This window comes from Ciconia boyciana, chromosome 13 (genome assembly GCF_034638445.1).
Source record: "Ciconia boyciana chromosome 13, ASM3463844v1, whole genome shotgun sequence".
NCBI classification, from domain to species: Eukaryota; Metazoa; Chordata; class Aves; order Ciconiiformes; family Ciconiidae; genus Ciconia; species Ciconia boyciana.
Window position 1 is genome coordinate 19642942 of NC_132946.1, and position 21908 is coordinate 19664849.

The 21908-nt window shown below is 41.9% G+C and overlaps 2 protein-coding genes across 11 annotated transcripts in view; one reads left to right on the forward strand and one right to left on the reverse strand.

Moving 5' to 3' along the window:
* Window positions 1-12362, forward strand: JPT2 (Jupiter microtubule associated homolog 2). Of its 2 annotated transcripts, none has more exons than XM_072877564.1 (5): window positions 1-155; window positions 6399-6547; window positions 7040-7182; window positions 9136-9181; window positions 9937-12362. In XM_072877564.1, the coding sequence occupies exons 1-5, from the start codon at window positions 112-114 to the stop codon at window positions 10113-10115; spliced, it is 561 nt and encodes a 186-aa protein (XP_072733665.1). In that variant the 5' UTR covers window positions 1-111; the 3' UTR covers window positions 10116-12362. The 2 variants fall into 2 exon arrangements, with proteins under 2 accessions (XP_072733665.1, XP_072733666.1); XM_072877565.1 differs by having other exon boundaries at window positions 10-155; window positions 9931-12362.
* Window positions 12319-21908, reverse strand: part of LOC140658778 (lysosomal dipeptide transporter MFSD1-like) — a 16898-nt gene continuing 7308 nt past the window's right edge. For 8 of the 9 annotated variants that reach the window (XM_072877555.1, XM_072877554.1, XM_072877556.1 and 5 more), the window contains 5 exons: window positions 20180-20291; window positions 19416-19553; window positions 18700-18839; window positions 18420-18531; window positions 12319-18117 (listed from right to left, as the gene is read on the reverse strand). In XM_072877555.1, the coding sequence (XP_072733656.1) occupies window positions 18001-18117; window positions 18420-18531; window positions 18700-18839; window positions 19416-19553; window positions 20180-20291 (619 nt within the window). In that variant the 3' untranslated portion in view covers window positions 12319-18000. The remainder of the gene's footprint in view (window positions 18118-18419; window positions 18532-18699; window positions 18840-19415; window positions 19554-20179; window positions 20292-21908) is intronic. The other variant, XM_072877563.1, reaches the window with a different exon arrangement.

The window sequence follows — 21908 nt, forward strand, 5'->3', positions numbered from 1 at the left end:
GTGGATCAACCAACGGTAGGGCAGGGCGGGCCCGCCGGCGCTACCTGCGGGCCAGGCAGCCGAGAAGGAACGCCGCGCGGGGCTGTCGAGTCGAGCCCGTCGTTCGCCACCATGTTCCAGGGCCCCGAGGCCGACTCGGCCAAGCCCAGCTCCAGGTGGCGCAGCGGGGGTGTGATTGATTGGCGGTGCGGGGGTGAAGGGGGAAACGGGAAGAGCCGTGCAGCGGGGCTTTGTTTGGGGTGAGGGAGAGGTACAGGCTCCGGCTGAGGCGCAGCGCTGAGGGCGGGTGCTCCGGCCGAGGGACGGGAGGCAGAGGGGGCGGGGGGAGAGTGTGCTGCGGCGGAGGCGCGACGCTGAGGGGAGGGAGGGCTCCGGCTGAGGAACGGGAAGCAGATGGGGGGCTCCGGCTGAGGGGAGTGGGTCCTCTTCGGCTGCAGTGGGCGGGAACGCCGCCCCCCATCCCTCCGGTAGCCGCTGGGGCAGTAGGTCAGCACAGGGCGGCGGCGCTCGTCGCCTGCCCGGTGACCTTGCTGTACCTCAGTTTATCTTTCCTGCGCCCCGGGGGTTGGGGGGGGAGCGGCGCGGCGCCGCGCCGCCGGCGGTGCGTGCCGCCTTGGGCTGGAGGCCACGCGTGGGGCATGCGGAGAGAGAGCGGGCAGGGCCGGTCGCCGTGGTGCTACAGCGCTCGGCGCCTGGTCCCGGCCCGCCGGGGCGGAAGCTGAGCTCCTGCTGGGCGTTACCGAGCTGGAGAAGAGGTCTGGATCCTGAGGGGATTGCTGTGCGGGAAGAAAGGCCTGGTGCTGTGGAGGCCCTCCTTCCCCCATGTTTGTACCTTCTCAAGGAGGGAGGAGGGCCTGGTTACGCTCTGTGAAGCTTTGAGAGGATCCAACGCAAACGCCTGCATAAGCAGATGTTATCTTGTTTTTGCCTTATGAAGCTGAAATATATTGTTATACTTGGACGAGGGCATATATCCTCATAACTTGGAGCTAGAGTGATTAATCCATCTGCGAGGTAATCACGTGCTCGGAGGGGAAGGAAGGAAGTGTTTCGAAATTGTGTAAGGGTGCTTTAAGTTTGCCTTTTATTCCAGTCGCTCTAAGCTATGACCTGGTTTTAAAAGACTTCTGACGGTGCTCTGCCTTTAATATAGTCTCTGAGAAGCTTCTGTTCTCATGGTAATTTTGAAACCATGTTTAACTCATAAATTGGGTTTCTGGGTAGAATCTGGAATGCAGACCATCGTAACTTTTTAGTGAACAGCAAGCAAAGGTGGTCTTGTTACAGCTTCTGGCATTGTGGCAGAGTGTTTTTTCATCGTGCCTGAGAACATGCTATAGTAATACACACAACTATATAAACAGACCCAGCATAGCAAGTATGCATACTGCAGCACTGCAATACGTTACATTATTGGATTTCACAGAGTGGTCCCTGAGATGGTGACTATTGACATACGGCCCTGCGCTGTCAAAAGCAAAAAGTACTTGGTTTAAGGACGCTTTTTCCAGACCTTATTCTATTCTTTCTCTAAACAAAACTTTATTTGATGATAATGCAAATCCTTTTGCAGTTCTTGATGTGGAGAAGTTTCTATAACTAAAACTGAACTTAATTCAAAATCCTTGCAGGAACCACCAACAGCTGTGGAAGTGGGAAAAAATAACTCTTCCTAATATGAAAATTTTTGCGAGGAAATTATAAACAAATGTTTTGCATTTTGAGAACTGCATAATACAGAGTTGTTACTGTTAGAAATAAATTATGCTAAAAATATTTTAAATGAAAGCTTCCACTTAAATAATTGTCCAGTGAGATGTATGTCTAGTGATCCAGATAATGTGTGCAGTGATATAGCAAACAGCTAGTTTGCTGAATGTTTTGGCAGTTTAACTGCCTAGTTTTATTTTATTAAACTTTAATAATGACACTTTGTATTTTTAAGGAAGTTTTGCTTTTCTGAAATAAAAAGAGGAATTGCATGTCTAAGAGTTGCTGTTGCTGTGAAAGCAAAGCAGGACAGAATTGTATCATTCTAGTGTTGGTGCACACTGTAAAGATGCATTGCTTTTATGTGTTCTCAATTCATCTAGTATCTGAGCAGTTTCACAACTGCTGTGTAGAGCTGAAAATGTTAAATGTAGCCATCTTGGAAGTGTGATGCATATGCTCCCCTCCTCCCCATCCGTGTTATTGCAGAATATTGCAGCGCTTTCAGGTCAAGAGCATAACTGACTTAGCAAAGCTTGCTGTTTGTTTACGAGTGAGCTATTTTATGAGCCGTGAGTTTGTATTGATCCAACAGCAGGAGTGCCCCCACTAACTTTCTGGTTTTTGCTTTAGAGCCTGGTGTTCCAAACCTTAACACCTGCTTTCTGCTAGTTACCTTACTGATGATCTCTTATGTTTTACTTGCTTTATTAGAACTGTCTGAAAACTGGTAGGACTTCAGTGTTTAACTTTCAGGCAGAATTAAAAAAAAAAAAAAATCTATTTATATAGCCAGTGCCTTGAAGTAATAGTTAAGTCTTGGCACCTCTTCCACAGGTCGGCTGAAGGGTTTAATGAGGAAAGGACATTCAAATTCAAGTGTATTAGAATGTAGGAAAAAAAGACCACAAGAACCAATTAAACTTCTTCAAGCCTGCCAGAAGAGAACAAAGCAATTAGTAGAGGCTTTTAAACTTACAGGGTAGGGTTCTTAATTTAGCTGTTCTAGATGAATTGAAAAACTTCTGGTCTACTGGAGGGGAGGGGGAGAAGAGGCAGATTTAGATTGCATAGAAACCAAAGGGTTTTTTTTCCTTACTGTTTAAAAGAATAAAACATCACCTTCCTTTCCCCCATCCCCAAAGGAATAAAGAAGATCTAACTTATCTGGCTGCAAGACACAAAAATATCTCTGTGTAAACTGGCATAATACCAATATAAGCTAAAATGACTATAAAGTATAAACTAAAATTTCTATAAAGTGTATGTTGAATTTCCTTGTACTCTGTTGAAGCAGCTCACACTGGCTTATCAAGTTTAGCATGCTGTTTTCCTTCGGTAGGATTCACAGGCTAAATCTTATTTTCCAGGCTAAATCTTATTTTCTTATTTGGTGGGGGTGACCTGCACATCTCACTCTGATCTAGAACCGAGTGACATGGGAGTACAAGGAGGTCAGCAATGCTCTAGAGGCTACACAGCAAGAAAATAGCTTTGTATTCTCCCCGGTTTTTGGCTGAAGTGAAGGAGCGCAAAACCCTATCCTATTTGCTGTTGTAAGCTGGAAGACCTTGTTGCTGTACTTCAGTATTATTTTTGATAATTCCTGTGAATGACTTAGTTATCTGACTTTGCATTAGTTAAAATTTTATGGACCTGGTGTCACAGTCACTTGAAAGGTTATGGAATGTTTGGAAGGTTCCTAGCAATTGGAAGTTTCTGAAATTGAGGAGGCAAATCCACTTTGTGTGTGTAGAGTCAAGGGTGATGCTGGCAGAAAAGGTCACCTATTATGCTGATTTCAAAGTGTCTTGTAAGCACCTCAAGTGGTGCCTCTGACTTATTCATTGCAACAGTAGGATTTTCTTCAGTATATATTGAGCTGAAAATGGGAGGACAATATAAGATTAACCAGTGTTGGATTTCTTTTGGTGCTTAATTAAATTTGTTAACTGAATAATCAAGACTTTTAATCTTAAAATGGGGTTTCTCTAGAATTTTTTTTTGCAATGGATCTTAAATCCAGTTGCAGGAATGAGAAGTAATTTCATTCTTATGACTGGTTGTTTTTCTTAAACCAAAAAAATCTGAATATAGTTATTTTGTTATTCCCTCCTACGCTTGTAGGCATGTGTTAAGAAAACAGCACGGTAAATGGAATGAATCTGTAATGTAAGAAACTCCATCCGTATAAACTATGTTTCTCTTCCTTTCAATCTCTTTGATAGTATACTTAGATTAGTATACTTAGAACTCAAGAAAGACTAGGTGCATTAAAAAAAAAAATCTGAAAAGAATGGGTAAAGTCAGAAATTGCTTAAATTACATGAGGGATACTAGCAGACCTGCTTTTTTAACGAGAGTCCCTTCCCAAACTCCTCTAGTTTTAGATTTTTTTTATTGTTCCCTTTTCTCTTCCTTCCATCTCCCAAGTTTAAATGCCTAAACTGCCTCATGGTTTCTGGACCATTGTCGGTGATTGAAATACATAATTTGCCTATACAATGTCTGCTTTAATAGCAGTTTTGGATCTCCTAAGATATGTGGAAAGCCTATAGCATAGTTGGATCTGTAGTCTCTTGGACACTAAACTGTAAATAAACCTTCTGCTCAGATATGATCTTACCTGTGCAGTGGACAAGACAGTTGTCCTGTCTACTGAAATTCTAGTTACTCCCTCAAGCTAAAGGGGTTCATTAAATCCACAGTTGTACTAAGGATTAAAATATTGAAATTGTCCGGTAAAGACAGTCTCTCTGAGGCTATATAAACTACTCCCAGACTAAAAAAGGAACTTTTTTCCTCTTTCCTCCCAAAGAGAATAGAACTGCTTTCTGTATCCTGAGGTCTGAAATGCTGACAAAGCTCATTTTCTGACAGGGCAGCCCAATATCTCTGCTTTTGTGAAATTAAATCTTAGAGTTAAATCGGAGTAGATCTTGGCTCCCAGAGGAACCCCTTTTTTATGCCTGGCAGATAATCTAACCTGAAATGGCTTGCTTCTGTCACAGATCTGTGGAGGTGATGTGTTGTATTAATTCACTGATGTTTGAATTTTGTTCAGGTAGAGTGGGATAAAGATGTTGCAATTTGTAACTGTTATCTTTGTATAAAAGTAAAGGTTAGTTTAGGTCCCAGATCAAGTATTCAGGTTAGAAGAGGTATAATTCGCCTATTACTTTTGCTCAGTTGCTAAAATTGTGGGTAACTGGTTAAGTAGACATAACTGTAAGGATTATTTTTGATACCTAGGTATTCATCGCTTTCCCATGCTTTTTCTGTTAATTTTCCAATTAATTCCACTGATTCTACTCCCATGTAGTGGTTCAGTTCCTTTTCAGGACAGGACCTGAAGCCTGTTGAGCAAGGCATAGGTATTAACTGTGGACTTATTACTTAAGGACAAGCATGACTTTTGGTAGGTTTTCAAGAATTCAGTCCATTTCTATTTAACCTCCAATTTTTATGAGAATCCGTTCGATATACCTCTGGTGCAGAGCTTTGGTTGTAATGGATTTGCATCTTGACCACTGAAAACCTGGCTTCTTGGCATTCCACATTTCCATTCTAAACTCTACAGCAGCTAATATGATAACTGATGGTTGAAACTAGCAAATTTTTTAGTAGTTACAAAATGTCTGCTTTTATTTAAAAGTCAATGGGTTTCAATTGTATCACACATGCAAAGCTGGTGTGTGCAGTTTAGCAGTGTTGTGGTTTAGCCCTGGCTGGCAACTAAGCCCCACACAGCTGCTCGCTCACTCCCCCCAGGTGGGATGGGGAGAGAATCAGAAGAGTAAAAGTGAGAAAATTCGTGGGTTGAGATAAGAACAGTTTCACAGGTAAAGCAAAAGCCACACACGCAAGCAAAGCAAAACAAGGAATTCATTCACTATTTCCTGTCGGCAGGCAGGTGTTCAGCCATCTCCAGGAAAGCAGGGCTCCGTCACGCATAACGGTTACTTGGGAAGACAAACACCATCACCCCAAACGTCCCCCCTTTCCTTCCTCCTTCCCCAGCTTTATATGCTGAGCGTGACATTGTATGGTATGGGATATCCCTTTGGGCAGTTGGGGTCAGCTGTCCTGGCCGTGTCCCCTCCCAGCTTCTTGCCCACCCCCAGCCTCCTCGCTGGTGGGGTGGGGTGAGAGGCAGAAAAGGCCTTGACTCTGTGTCAGCACTGCTCAGCAGGGACTAAAACATCTCTGTATTATCAACACTGTTTTCAGCACAAATCCAACACACAGCCCCATACTAGCGACTATGAAGAAAACTAGCTCTATCCCAGCCAAAACCAGCACAAGCAAAAAGTCTGATTCTGTAATGGTTATTTTTAAAATACTAACCGAGTCATATGTCTTCTCTTAATCTCCTGTTGCTTCTGGAACACCACAGATAGCATAGCCCTTTGTTCTGGTGGCACTGTTATGACCATTCCAAGTAATCGTGAATAACAAAATGATCAAGTTGACTGACTAGGAGGCTGGCAATATTTGTGCTGAACTTGAGAATATTTTATTAGAACATATCTTGAAAAGTAATACTTCATGGACATAGCAGAATTACCAGAATTAAGTTCAAATCGGAATTCATAATATACAAGAGAGAAAGGGGAGGGGACATAAAATATGTTGAATGCTATAAATTTCAAACTGTTGTCTCTTGCTTCTCTCATTCTGCAATGTAGGGTACTGAAGCCCCCTGGAGGAGGTTCTAGTAATCTCTTTGGGAGTACAGAAGAAGTTTCTTCTTCAAGCAGGCCACACCGAATGGCATCCAATATCTTTGGAGCATCAGAAGAGCCTCAAAACATTCCAAAAAGAACAAACCCTCCAGGTAAGAGCAGCTACCTCCTTCAGCACGATTGGGCTCTGAATTGCAGCACAGAACTGGTTTCGTATTCCTAAAGTGGAACACTGTGATCTGTCTGTCTTTTTATGTTGCATTTTTACAAATTGAGTGGGCTTGAACAATAAATCTATTCGGATTTCTGAATATATGAATATTTCCGTGATCTACATGTTCACAGACTTTTTAGCACATCAAGTCTAATTCTTTCTGAGTTGAGGTCTAGGAAGTGGTGAAAGGAAACTGCTTCTATTGTAGAGCTGTGTCATCAGTGAGCTGCAGTGAGTACAGCTGTGAATCTGAGATCCTCTAGTGAATTCTTGTAAAAAAGGATTTCAGCTACTATCTTCAGGCAAGCAAAAGCAAGTCTCTAGGCAGTAGGGTTCTAAAGTCTTTGAATTCTTATATCTTTTTTATTTTTTAATATAGTGTGGTAAAACCAAGTCATCTAGAAAAAAAAAATTAACAACTACCTTGCAGGGGGAAAAGAAAGTGGTATTTTTGAGGATTCTAGTTCTGCTCAGCCTCGTCCACGCATGAATCCACCTGGTGGGAAGACAAGCGATATCTTTGGGTCTCCTGTATCTACCAGTGTTGTGCGAGCACACCCAAACAAGCCTAAGGTATTTGTACTTCTTTTGCTGTCAAACTGAGAAGCTAGCAGCTCAGTGAGTCGTCTTACAGTCTTGTCACAATGCAGTGCCTGTATTCTTTTTAAGATGACAGACCTAAATTATGCATAGGGTAACTTCAAATTAGACAGTTATTCCCAAAGTCTAGTTTTGATAGCTTGTTATCTTTGGTATATCAGATCTCAGAATGCTCTGTAGTTTGCAGTAAAACTATTAATTAGACTGTGGATATGTGTTTAAAAAAAAACAAAACAAAAAAAAAAAAAAAAAACCAAAAACAAAACAGAAAAGAGAAAATGCTTCTGAAGCCTTTGTTCTTCCTTGTGAGGTGCGGCTGGAGTTCTTGGCACACAGCCAAGAGGAGGCATTTAAGCTAGATGAGGAGAAGATATCTTTCTTTATTCTGCAATTTGGCAGAGGTGATCTTGATACCAATTCTGGAAAGTCGGTGAACACCAGTGAGCTACAGTCATGAAACTTCCATGTGGCCTGGCTGTGCTCTTCACCTCTGTTAAATATATGTATCTACATTCAACATGAAAGCACTTTAGCAGGAGATTAAGCTTAAGTGATTAATGACGATGAAAAAGGTAACTCAAGATCAGCTTTGAGTGTCAAGTCCAGCATGCACTTGATTTTCTGATGTCAGCCAAAAGTGTGTCTTGCTGTATCAGTTGTTATTTTTTCATCTTAAAGCTGGGATGTGTAATAGTTGGAGATGCTTGTAGTTATGACCAAATCTGGCTTTAGGAAAAAGGAAGATATGTTGCCAGTTACTTTATTTCTGTATTTAAATGCTCTATATTTGAATTTACAACCTGCTGCCTTACTCTAAGTAGATACTATTAAGTGAGTAGCTACTATGTTGGCAATGCTTCTGACATGTCAGATAGCATGGGAACCTAACATCCCCTGAAACACAGCTCATTGTGCTGAAAAAGTAGCAGGAATCTCATTTTTCCTGGAACCTTAGGAAGAAAAGATTAGTCCAATTTAACTTTTTCTTTTCCTTTTTTCCCCTTAAATTTGAAGGTGCTGGGAGTGTGGTTTTTGCCTATTTTTTGTGCAGACTCTGCAGTGTATTCTGGGGGATTTGGGTCATAAGAAAGGAGAGAAAAAAAGACTGGCAGCTAGGTTTTGTCAGGAGTAGTGCTGTTGGTGTAGGAAAGGGCTTTGTTTTGTTTCTCTGTACCCCTTTATCAGGCTGGTCTCTGATTCTTTTTAGTTGCTTTTTTACAAATGTAAAATTAATTCCTGTGAATCCCTGACTAAATGGAGGACAACACTTCGGAAATTCCTGTGTCTTTAATTAGAGCATTGGAATTGTGGGAAATACTGGGATGGAAAGGAGATAGCATATTTGCAAAAATTATTGCAAGTTGAATTTCATGGGTGGGAAAACATGCAAGCTTTTCTGAAGTATTGCTGTGTATTTCTGACAATCAATTGGGATTGTTGGGGAAATGCTCTTAAAAGGTTTTGTTAATTACCTGAGTGTTCGGGTCACTATGGATACTACTGATGACAGTAATTGCTCCATATAAATAGGGTGTTCAAGGGCTGCTTGTTGTTCTAGTTGTGAATACCAACTTCTCCTGGGTGGTAGTGGGTGCTTGACAAGAATGGTAATTCCAGACCTTTGGACTGAACTGTTTATCATAGACAAAGCTTTAAGCCTCTAATGAACTAATGTAGCATCTTCATCTATGTTTCAGTGAATTGTCTGAGATGTGCACCTTGACGTAACGTAGGAGTTACCTTCTACAACTTTTGGGATTATGTAGCGGTGGAGGGGATGCAGGGCTGCACACAGCGTCTGCAGCTGTTGGCTTTTACCATGATAAATGTATAAACTTGGATCAGAAACAAAGCAAAACTTTATGAAGGATTTTGACAGAGTTACTGTTTGATAATATACTAAGATAGTTTTTGGTTTCTTTGCAGGATCACATTGTCTTGAAAGAAGATGAAACACCAAAGAAGCTAGAAGGTCAGCAAGAGAAATTCCTTTCTCTCTTCTCTTTGAGAAGATAAGCTCTGAGGAACAGTTTCTTATGCTTCCTCTTAAAAATATAAGACTAAGGCTGGTGTTTAGGATAATATAACTGAGAAGCTTTCTTTCTGTTAGTCAGAAATTTAATCACTTGACTTCAGGGAAACTGTTCTTTTCCTCTTATTGAGAACTCCACAGGCATAAGTCTTGATCCTGTGTGCGTGTGTGTATATATTTTGCTTGATACCATATGTGTATATATAGATATATATGGAATCTGTATATATAGAAAAACATCCTATCAGATTGCTTCTTCCTCCATCTCCTTCAAGTGTATAATCTTGGTCTTCTGTAGTTTTAAATAACAAATAGCTGACTGACAAAATGTATTATTGCTCAGCTAGTTATTGTTAAAGAATGGTGGGAATGCTGCTTTCAAGGTCAGTATGAAAGGATTCATTGGTATGTTGCATCTCTTAATTGTCTGAAACTGCCAAAATAATTCTGAAGGTATATTGCTTAGCCTACATATCTTTGTTACAAAGATTGTGAAGGAAGAGAGGAATTGTTGTGAAAAGATAAATTCTTGCTCAGCACCTGTTTCCTTCAGGAAAAATGAACAGATATAGAGAAACCTTAGTGTGCTATGGAGGGGAGACATGGGAAATAATGCAGCCTACAGAAGATGAGGCACTTTGTGCCCTACAGGATAGCAAGTTGATCTAATCCCTTTTCTTTTTATTCAGCTACAGAAATTATCAAACCACAGCTGGAAGATGGAGGCGAGAAAAAAGATCTGGGCAAAGAGGAGCGATGCAAGGAACCAGAACCCAAGATAGACAATCACGAGCCCCGATTAGGGCCAAGGCCACGCTCACACAACAAAGTTCTCAATCCCCCTGGGGGGAAATCCAGTATTGCATTCTATTAGGGTCATCTGTTCACTTTCACTAATGGAGTCTGCACAGAAACTCTTGTCTGTGGTTGCGAGGTCAGTTTATAGACTATTGTTTGTGGATAGATTCTTAGGCAGATGGATGAGGGTTATGCTAAAGTGTGTAGGAAGGATAACCTGATGATTTGGGGAGGGAGGGCTGGGGAGGGAGAGGGTGCCCCGTGGAAGATGTGAGTATTGGACTGGTTGGGTGGCAGAGGGGGACATTAGTGTAACTTTGTGAAAGATCAGTGCTACTTTGTGGTGAGTTCATCAGACTGTTAAGTTCTTAGCTAGTGGCTCAGGATTCTTGTGGAGTCAGGCTTATCCATACAGTCAACACGTAAAACATTGTGAATGGATAAGGACCTGGAGGTTGCATCTGAAAGATCCTGAAGCACAGCAGGTAGGCTATGCTTTCCCTAGGCAATAGGATGCAGCTTCACAGTGTGAGCTGACTTGCAGTCACTTTAATGTAAATATGTCCCACTGGAACAAGTAGTGCTACCATGGTTTTGAGTGTCTTCAGTCTTTGGTTCTCTTTTTCTCCTTTCTTGCTTTGCAGCACATGATTGCTGATACAAGGACAAAACATGCTGAAACCTTCTTTTATACTCGTAAACCATGGTATGTTAATAAATATTGTGGTCTTCCCCTCCCCAGAGTATTCAGGCCTTTGACGCCTTCAGTAATCTGCTGATTACTACGACTAGCTCCTGACAAGTGATAATATCAGTCCAACATACTGTTTCATGTAGGTGCTTCTATAAGACTTTTATTTAAAGTATCCTGGTTGAGTGCTTGCACATTTTCTGGTAAAGATGTGGGTGCAAACAATAGCTTTATGGTACTCTTTGAACAGAAGCAATTTACAAGTGTACCATTACTGTGGAGGATATACTGAGGTGTCCATCCAGCTAGCTTGGACCCAACCTGTATAGAAATGCCTTAGCTTCTGCAAAGATTTTTACTTTGTACCCTGCAGAAACCAGGACTGTTCTGCTGTCTTCACCACAGTGCATTTTTTTGTTTGTCTGTGCTGACTCTGTTAGTGAATTCTCTTGTCTTTGGTCAGCCTTACGTTTGCCTTTGCCTCAGATTTTTGTTGGTAAGGTTGGGAGAACTACGTGGATTCTCCCCAAACCACAGTTGTAGTTGTTTTGAGACATGCTGTAGACTATCCTAGTTGGAGAAACAAAGACTTTAGCAATACAAACCTTTTGGTTGTGCTGGCTATCTTAAATCATGTTTGGAAGATGTGCATGTTTTGCACAAGCATTTGCTGGGGAGGGTAGCTCCCATCATTTGTTCTCTGAATGGACTTTCTGATCATATCCAGAGCTTTGATATATGAATCTTAACATTAGGTGCTTACTGTTCAATGTATTTAATAGCAACTTTTTAAATCTGACATATCGAAACGGGAGTTGTTCAGGTACACCAAAGAACAAGTGGCCTTATCTGCATATATCCACTGCTGTTCTAGCCCAGGTTCCCTGGGAACTGCTGCTGTTGAGAGGGGACTCTCTGGGCCATGTGCTAAAACACTCTGATTATAGTGCTTACTAGACTGCTCAGTTCACTTGATGTCAGAAGTGGTGGATGACTGCATGAGGACTTAGTTCCCTTTTCAAATAGTGAAATGTGTGGGGCAGTGCTGAGAGTGGAAATAGCCATGGAAAGTAGAGATTTCAATGCCTTTGTACCTTTTGGATAGATTTGGAGCTCCCTGTTATTTGTCCCCCTAGGAAAACAAGAGAGTGATTCTAATTGCAGCCCTGTAACAGATTTATGTTACTTCCAACATGTATTTCCTAGCAGCTATTCTTGAGTCTGTGCTGTGTAGCCTCCAGCTGAGTCTCAGACATATCTATCGGTTTCAATTCCTTGTTCCAGTACTTGACAGGGTTTTAAGAGGCTACCATGTGGAAGAGTCAACCAGAGGCTGCTTTCTGCATTGAAGGGTCTGGTGTAATTGATGCTGTCTGTAATACTGAGCTTAGACTCGGCATCTTTTAGTACCTGATGTGCATTGGCTACAGTGCCTGTCTTTTAAACAGCAACTTCCAACTAGGCCTTAAATTAGGTAAACTATGTTCATTTTCTTGCATTTCTTTCTTTGGAATCTAAACCATGTTTTCAACTCATCAAGTAAGATTGATAAGAACATTTCTCCGGGACAGAAGGGGATTGGAAATCAAATGAATAATCATGCAATTGTCAATAAACCTCTGTATTTTGTTACTTCATTGTGTGCTGTAGATGTCTGCTTTTATAAATTAACTGGTAATCTAGTTCAATGTAGATACACTGGTGAATTTTGTTATCTGAAATTTGAAAAATTGCACAAATCTTTTTAGGCCTTCTGCAGTGGAGATGGAGTATGCTTTGGAGATGTGACATCCTGCTCAAGGTTGCTCATGAGACAAGCACCTCTTATCCCTGGGGAGTGTGAAGGGATGGTAGCAAGGGCGGGCTGTTCAGGTCAAAGCCTTGTTGTGGGCATTGAACACCAACATTCCATGGTGTTCTGTACAACGCAGGGATGCTGTTATGCTCTTCAGCAATATTGTAAATAGACTTAAATATTCAAATATTTTAAATATTTAAGTCTATTTGTAGAATAGTGTAATAATTCCCCATGAGCACAGGATGCTCTTTATGTGGAGAAGTCATACCCCAACTTCTACACTTCTGGTGAGTGCATAAAACTATCCTTCATGTGCCAAACTGTCTTGGCTGACAGCGTGGCGTTAACTACAACTACAGCAATTCCAGTTCCGGGTGAGTTGGGCATGGTGGCTTCTCAGCTAGGGTGTTCTAAATCTGCTGCGTTCATCCCTTAATTCACAGATTGCAATGCCCTACAGAGCCTCTTGGCCAGCACTTGTTTCTACAGTGACTTCTGTATTTTGCACTGAGAGTTTTGCCATTTATAGTTCAGAACTCTTCTCTCAAGCATGCACAGTGCTTTGGGTAGGATCTGCTTAGTGTGGGAACTTGTGAATATCCTTGATAGATAATATGTTAGCAACAAAGGATTGTCCTTCCTTTGAACTGCTGCCAACTAGTAGACGACAATATAGCTTCACTTTGCAACTCTATAAATTACCTCATTGCTTTGCCCCTAAACAGAAGGTTTGTGGTTTAAACACTTAGGATAGAATATTATCCAGGTTACTGTTTCAGTCTTGGAAGGAAAATGATGTACCTGTTATAGTAAGCTTAGCTTGGAAAGTGGTTAAAGGATGACTTGTATGCTTTCTTAAGTCATGTGTACAACATAGCTGCTGCTTAGTTCCTAAATATGTCACCATGCCTGTCCAGTCCAAGACAATACTGTTCTAATGAGCAGCCCAGCTGCAATATGTCATCCCTCCTGATCCCCTGTGAACCTGATCAACCCAGATCAGTGCATGTTTTCCTCTATTAAGACTGCTGGCTTCCACGCAACACCTCTTAAGCAAGCACTGTCTGATATTGTCCTTCTGTTACATCACTGCATAACTGTTGATGAATGCCCACTTTGCACTCTTAATGAGGAAGATTAATGTCCTCTCTGTTAGTGTTTTAAGTAGCATTACTGTGGTTTTTTGAAGGATTTATAGAGGTTAATAAGACTTGGAATATCTAAAGTACATTCTCAGGGCTTGTTTAGTAAGAGAACATATGTAAAGTAGTGTTGTGTAGAGACAATTATTTAAGCACTAAATGACTAGCCTGTGGTATGTTCCCTGAAAAATTCTCGCGGTTTCTTACATATAATGTGATCACACTGGTGCGTGGACGTCCAAGTATCTTGGCTACCTGTGTGATTGCATGGTGAAGTTTGATGCTTGCCTGTCAACGTGTGGAGTGTGCTCAGTTGTCAAAAGGGAGGAATAAAGTAGGGTCACAACCAGGATGCTGTGCTATGCTAGACTAAAGAAAGCAAAAGGATACTGACCTCTGTGAGTGTAGGCTATCTGCTGGTAACAGAGGGCAGGATTACAGAGACTTTGGCAGGTGGTAAGCCATTTATGTCATTACTTGTTATCAGCTGTGCAAGAAGTAGACAGGGTAATGATTTCTTGCTAGCCAAGAACTGATGTGCAGAACCCCCACAAACAGCCAGCAGACTAAGCGGGATGTCCAGGCTGCTAGCCCAACTGCTGCTTGCTCCCCCCTCTGAAAATACAATGAGCAGAAAGAGCAGTTTTTAATTATTGTGCTAAATTTGCAGCCCTGATTATTTTGTTTCATCTTGCTTCTGGGGATGATGAAGACTATCCTCTTTTGAATCTGGCTTTCCCTTTCTTTCAAGCTGCAATTCCTTATATTGTTAACAGGACCTCCTCCTCCTCAAGCAGGTCAAAATGCTGGCCATAACCAGCAAGAACACAGTAATCTGCTTTAGCCATCAGCCTCTCTAGCTCCAGCCATCTTCTAATTCTAGTCTCTTACCCTACTGCTTTCCTCTTCCCTCCTACATATACATATATTTTTAAATAGTAGCTATGCTGCGTTTGGCTTCTTGATTATCCCTCCCACGCTACTGCTGGGTGTATGCTATATGCCACTTAAGCCAAAACCACGAACAGATCTGTGCCAAAGTGTATCAGAAGCATAGAGGTCTATCAGAAGTAACCAGGAACTTAATGTTGTGCCAATTTCTTCATAAAGATGATGGCTTTTCCTCCGCTGCCACCTCCCACAAACTTACATAAATGTGTGCTCTACTGTGTAAAAGCATTGAACGTTCTGGCTTCCGGGAGCATGCTCTGGAGCATGATGAGCAAAAAAAAAAATCCACCTCGGTGTGAGTTGCCTGAACTAAAGTCTACTTCCAAGTTTCATAGTTTATATTTTAAGAGTTGCAATCCACTGCGTCTTACACAAGAGGAAGGTTCTGCCAAAAAATATTGCTGAAAAGAGCTTACCATTTCTAGGGCTGCCCAAGGCTAGGGAGAGGGTGAGGGGTGGGGGGGTTTCAGTTGCCTGTATACGTGATCAGTGCAACACTGCAAAAATCAAACAAAACCAGCTGATTGTTTCTTTTCATTTCTTGCAGCATGTTGATCTCTGTCAATGCCACCCTTTCATTTTCATGACAAGCTCAAACAAAGTAGAGAGCCATGCAATTACTTTGTAAAAAGTTTCTCAGAAGTAAGCCCTGGCATCTCAACAGCAGGTGTCAAGCAAGAATTCGGAAGACAGGCAAAGTGAAGGTGGCTTTCCTGTCATCAGTGGAGTAATTAATGAAAAAAAGCAGTTAAACAGGAGTAACAGGAAGCTGTTGATGAACTCTAATGGAGATGAGCAGGTACTGTTGCAGGAAGACTCATTCTCTGCCTCCATAAGGCTGTTGTTAGTCAGCTTCAAGCTTTATTAATCTGAGCTGAAAGACATGAGCAGTCTTTTAAGAACAACTCTTTGCCTGTGAGAGGCTCTAGTAGAATTCTGTGAACCTAAAGATGGTCTTTGTGCAACAGACTTGAAGGTGACTAGAATCTCCCCACATCTTCAGATTATATGAAGGGGTTTTTAAAAGCACGTGCGGGGATCTTTGTACAATGGTATCGACAAAAACTGCTGTAGCCAACAGTTCTCCTTCTAGGTGGCAAATGTAGGAAATATGCAGGAATGTTTCACTGTGAAGCCTGGTAGAGTAGGCAGTGAGATTTCCAGTGCTACACTGTCATGAACCTTGTTAACCAGTGGCAGATTTTAAGGAAAGTATGTCACAACCCTTCTTTAGAACAGAAGAGTAAAGTTTCTTTTCTGGTAATTTGGAGGTAATTATGGGATGGCAAACAGGAATGGCTGGCTTTTGAGCTTCTTCTGTGAAGAACCAAGTACAGGACTTTCAGTGGGTATCCCAGCACTCATTACAGGACCAGCCCCATGGAGTTTAGCTGCAGCATCGTATGGTATATAAACTGAGAAAGCTGATGGATTCCTGCCAGCCAGGCTGAAGTCACTGCTTTTAAGCCAGGTGTTGGTAGTATTGACACAAAAAATCAGCTCTGTTGAACACATACTTTCTTCTCTATGCAAGCCTTCAACATGAGTATATAGCACTGCTGCATGTGGTTTTTCATAATCGCATTTGGAAATTCACCATGGGATTTTTCCACTATGAAAAAATGCAACTGCAGGATTTCGGCACTGAAGAGTAGTAGAGTGACTGGAAGCTGAGGGATGTACTTTAAGCCACAGTCTAGGAGGAGTCCAATTTACCAGCTGAGTGAAAACACTGGTGAGGCCTCACAGAGTACTGAGTCCAGTTTTGGGCTCCCTAGTACAAGAGAGATGTGACTTGGGGAGTACAGCGATGGGCCACAAAGGTGGTAAATGGACTGGAGCATCTTTCATAGCAGAGGAGGCTGAGAGAGCTGGGGCTGTTCAGCCTGGAGAAGAGATGGCTCAGAGAGATCTTATCAGTGTGTTTCAGTACCTGCAGGGAGGGAGGACGAGGGAGCCAGAGGCAGCCAGACTCTTCTCTGGACAAGAGGCAACGGGCACAAATTAAACCACATGAAATTCCATCTGCACACAAGGAAGCACTTTTTCACTGTGAGGGTGGTCAAACACTGCGACAGGTCACCCAGCGAGGCTGTAGAGTGTCCATCTGTGGAGGTGCTCAAACTCCGACCGGACACCGTCCTGGGCAACCTGCTCCAGCTGACCCCGCCTGAGCAGGGGACTAGATGATCTCAGGTCACTGCCAAACTAAAGGAGTCTGTGATTTTGCAGTTCTGTGACTTCTCACCCCACCCCCAAATTTCTGCTGCACCAGACTCCAACAGGGAAATCCTTTAATTGTCTGTGGTGTGAAATGAATTCACAGTGTAACTTAAAGCTTAGAAGATATTGCTCTCTGAACACATTCTCTTCAGTAAATCAGTTTAAGAAAACTTTGCTTTGATGGGTGGATTTGTCTTCTGTGACAACTACTTAAAATGTGACTTTACTGGATGCTGTCAGTGCCTAAATTGTTTTCAATCTACTAGTGTTTACGTTAAATGCAACTTGAGCAGAGCTGCTCTTTCTCGTAAGAATTTGTAATAATTTACATAAGTTGCTCACTTCAGCTTTCCTTGTAGTTGGCTATGTTAAAGTTTACTTCATTCTTAAAGCATCCTTTGTGCTTCTGTAAACACTGTGTGAGTGTTTGTGAGCATTCTGCATAGTGAAAAGGGCAGTTGGCTGAGCAAAATAAGCCTCTAGCATTCATGAGTAAGAGCACCCTGGTTTAAAGGACAGAATTTCGGATCAAAACCTTTTATGCTTTTGAAGGCAAATGAATAGGCACAGCTTACAGAAGCATTTCTAATAAGGTAATAAGCAACTAAGCTAGGCTTGTACGCAAAAAGTAATCAATTTGATTAATTCAGTCTCCTGCCTAAAGAATAATGATGGTGGCACTTGCATGGATATGTAATGTGTGAAAGATGCATGCTAATCTAGAGCAATAACTGAAACAGCAGGCCTACCAAGGTATGTGGATTAGCAAGTGCTGATGTACAGGATTCTTGTGATGGAGAAACAGCAGTGGACCAGGCAGGCACACCTTATGTAGGCAGTTTTGATGCAAGAGTGAAAAGCAAGTACCTAATGGCTTATGAACAAGCTTCAGCTAGGTTAGTTTCACTTACTGTAGTGTAGTTCTTAAAGTGCCCCATGCAGGTTTCTGTGTGTTGGAGAATGCCTAAGAACCATACAGCAGACACCTTTCATTTGTGTGCCAGGCATAAGAAAGTGGAAACATTCCCTTTCTGTAGACAATTCCCTTCAAGATTCCCTTTAAAGATGTTTAAAACACACAGGCTAAAAATCTACTATCAAACAGAATTGATCAGTGCTTGTCTGGCAGCTGTCATTGTTCTCACACTGCAAAGGTTCAGCTGACAGAGCCTTCGTTTCCTGTTTCATCATCAAGGAGTGGTGCTGCATCTGCAGGCTCTCTGTCCTCCTGCTCCACAGGTGCTCCCTTTCTTGTTCTGTTCAGTGTCCCACTCTAGAAATTCAAAGAAGCAATTAGTGACAAAAAGGATACTGTTCTTCCTGTACACGTATATTGCTACAGCTGTGTCCTGGCCCTTCCCTGCCCCTCTTGCAAAAAAATACAGCCGCCAAATAGCTTGATACTAGGTAAGGCTACTATGCACTGCATCAATATTTTAGGAGATGATTCTCTTTTTATGCAGTCCTGTTTTTATGTTGGGGGAATTACTTATATACACACCCAACAGCTATTACATCAATAAAAGCAACTCAGTGATGCAAGGCTATTCTTCACCTTTTATCACACTTACTTACCTGTTTCTTGTCCACAACATTGAGGCTAACGGAGGCAACAATGCATGCAATAGTGTTTGCCAACATAAAGATCATCATCTGCTGCCAACGCCACAAGGGGATCTTTAATTCACTAGAAAAGGCCAAAACAGGATGGAATAACTAGTCACTTGAAGATATTTAAGGCATCTCTATAGTTCCTTGCAGCATCAGGTCGCAAAGACACTGATTTCTGTTCACACAGCTCCACTAAAGCACTGCTGATGTCCCTGCCTGAAAAAAAAAGACAAAGCATTCTTACCTGGACTTTGTTCCTAGAATGTGTCCAACAATCAGATTTGAAAGGCCAACTCCAATCATCTGCACAGAAGTTGCAAGCCCCATAGCTGTCCCCAAAGTTGCTTGGGGAACCACAAGAGGTATGGATGGCCACATACTAGCCTGGTAGGAGTAATGAGAAGAGGAATTAACTCAAAGCCTTATTTAAACATGTTAGATGGTCATTGGTTTAAAAATAAATTATTCCCGCTAAATAAGCATTTATACTTTCTCTTCAAAAAATCTGGTATTTATCCCTCCCAGCCTATTGGCTGGTTCTAGACTGTTCCCCATCCTTTTCAAGCAGCTCGAGACAGCACAGACAACACATGTTATCTGAAACTGGAATAACCTGACTCCAGATGTCTGAAGGGGAGTTAGACCTGATGGTTTAGCTCGTAAGACTCAAAGGAGATTCAGGTGTTACATTCCAGGTAAAAAAGCCCTAAGAAAAGCATAGACAAATTCATGCTTCACACTACATCAAATGGTCCCTTACTCTGCTTTGTGTTTTGCTCCACGTTGATTCTTTGGGGTTATTTGTTACTAATCAAAGTCTTCAGGATTGGGGAGCCAATGACTTCAAACTGTGGCTGGTAAACCTGCTCCTCAGGACACAAGGGCAGTGACACATGCCATCCAGGATGTAGAAGCACAGCCACAAAACACTCAACTACAGCAGCAGGGTTGTGAACTTACAGCAGCAAAGGAGTAAGTAATTCCCAACCAGATAGTAGAGACTAATGGAGGAACAAATGTAAATGCCAGGAGAGCGAAGACTGGCAGAGTCAATGCAGCACAGCCAACAGCAAAGATGCCTCTCAGTCCAACGTAGTCCTGGTACAGGAAACAAACAGAAGGCCTCTTACAAGGGATCGTCGCTTCCCACAGATCCTAGTGACATGAGTGGCCGCACAAAGTGGGCTGGCATGAGTGGCAGTAATGTCATTTCCTAGTTGTTGACATAGTAGCAGACTAGCTATTACTAGTTCCTCTTGCGTACTCCTGAACAGAGACTGAAACACTTGCCAGAGAATCAGTGTCCAGTATTCATGTGAAATTGTAATAAAGGGGGTGGAAAAACACACCCTGACAATTATGGAAATAAGGGAAGGAAGAGTTTGACAAAACAGGGACTGATTACATGCAGGTTGTCCTTTCCCATCTACTTGCAAAGCTTATCGCGATTCCTTCTGTTCCACTCTCAAGACTTCTCAAAACATACAGCCATTTGCCATGGTTTGATGCTACCATAGCACAATTAAGGGACAGAGGGAAAAACAGGTTAACGTTATTTCTTGTATTTTAATTCAGACTAAAGTGCATCTTGTAGTTTGCAAGAATTAAAGGACTGCTTGTTCAGCAACCACAGGCTAAATTCTGGTTCAGAGGGTTGTAACAAAGACATTTCAAAAAATTAGGAAAAAGTTATCAGCAAGCAATTTCTGGTTTTGGGTACTCACAATTAATATGCCAACTGCTGCAGAGAGAACAAGGGAGCTGTCGTACACTGCCCCAGCAATATAAGCGGCTGCCTGCTGACTGTAACCAGAATATTTATCCTGGATAAACTTGCTAAAAATAAAATGAAAGGGGGGGAGGGGGAAATTACATAATTAGAATTCTTGATCTGGTTATTATGACAGAAAGTGAGTCTGAGCACAAACATATGGACAGGAAGGGTTTTAATGAGAGGAATTGTAAACAAGTTTGATTCCATCTGGTTTGTAGTGCCAAGCCTTTGTTGGTTTGGGTTTTTTAATTGGTGCACACCATAGAGAAGCTGGTAGCTTAAATGGCCACTTTCAAGATGCTTCTGCAAGTGCAGAGTAAAACTGCAGGTTAAAGTTGGGCATATGTTCAATTACATCAGCACAGCTCACAAGCAGGAATTTGCTGTCACCTGTCCAAAACATACGGATGGATTTTTTTACATTCTCTTTGAAGAGGCAGAAAGCATTATCAATCCAAGGCTGAGAATGCTGAGGGGCAGGAAAAATATTTTAAAATAATCCAGCAGCAAAGATCAGCATTTAAATTGAAGACCTGCATTTTAGAAGTACTAGGAATTCCCCCTTGGCATCTTTAAGGAGACTTCTGGTTAAAGCAGAAAACATACAAACCAAGTTTTGTTTTCATTGTCAGAAGTCAGCCTTTCACCTTTGTTAGGGACACACAAAAATGGCATTAAAACTTACTCAAATTCTTTACAGAATTTATAGTCATACAGTTGTAACAGCTTAGAAAGACTAGTTTATTTAGAGATCTTGTAGCTGCTTAAACCTGGTTTGGCTACTTGCATGGCTGCTTACCATTAGTAATGAGCCTGTGCTGTCAGCAAAGTATGAAACAAGACACTGTTCCCTGAAGATTTACTGCAGCAGAATTTGCCAAAGAGCAGTGGCCTTGGGACCATTATTTTTCTGACTGGGAAGCAACATAGCATTTTTTGCCAGAAAAGATGTCTGAAACGTGACTCTTGGTGCCTGAACTTTTGCTCCACAGGGAGCAAAAAAAATTCTGCAGGGAGAATTGCAGAAATGAAGATTCTGTGTGATCACACTGTTTTCAATTAAAATGAGAGGGCAACTGATAGAAAGCCCATCTCATCAAGGCCTTGACGATCCTTGCCATCTTGAATGTCTTTATTTTAATAAGAGGTCACTTGTACATTTGTTATGACAATGTTGATGACAATTCTTCACTCCCGATTTCACAGTGGCTTACTACACATCACTAATGAAATACTACCAAAATGATTTTCTTTTTCTTACCACAGGCCTTTGCTAATATAAAAGTTCATACTCATTACGTGACAGAAGCTGCATCATCCACAAACAGGAAAAAAGCAGCAAAATGACAAGTCTGTGGCAGAGCCACAGGACAGAAGCAGGAGTCCCAATTTAGTCGGGCAGGTTGCTTCTTTGTTTTAAGCAAATGAAGGCATAAAAAAGGAAGTCTGCAAGCCTTGCACTGGGATGCAAAGGCTTCCTCACTTACAAACCCAGGCTGCTGCAAGCTTAGCTTTGTTCCAGTCACAGCAGACAACATGCAGGAACTGCAGGACAGAACTGCCCCAGGCCTATGAAGCTAACACCCCACCCAGCTCAAAAGACAGCCACTTTCTTGGACTATCAATCACAAAGGTGAAATGTCTACGGGCTATTTTTTAAACAAAGTATTTCTTCCCCT

Excerpts from the sequence above, each read along its gene's own strand:
- JPT2 (XM_072877565.1), top strand. The coding sequence starts at position 112 with ATGTTCCAGGGCCCCGAGGCCGACTCGGCCAAGCCCAGCTCCAG. Across the intron at positions 156-6,398 it reads TCGGCCAAGCCCAGCTCCAG|GGTACTGAAGCCCCCTGGAG; the intron begins GTGGCGCAGCGG and ends TCTGCAATGTAG. Across the intron at positions 9,182-9,930 it reads AACACCAAAGAAGCTAGAAG|CTACAGAAATTATCAAACCA; the intron begins GTCAGCAAGAGA and ends CTTTTTATTCAG.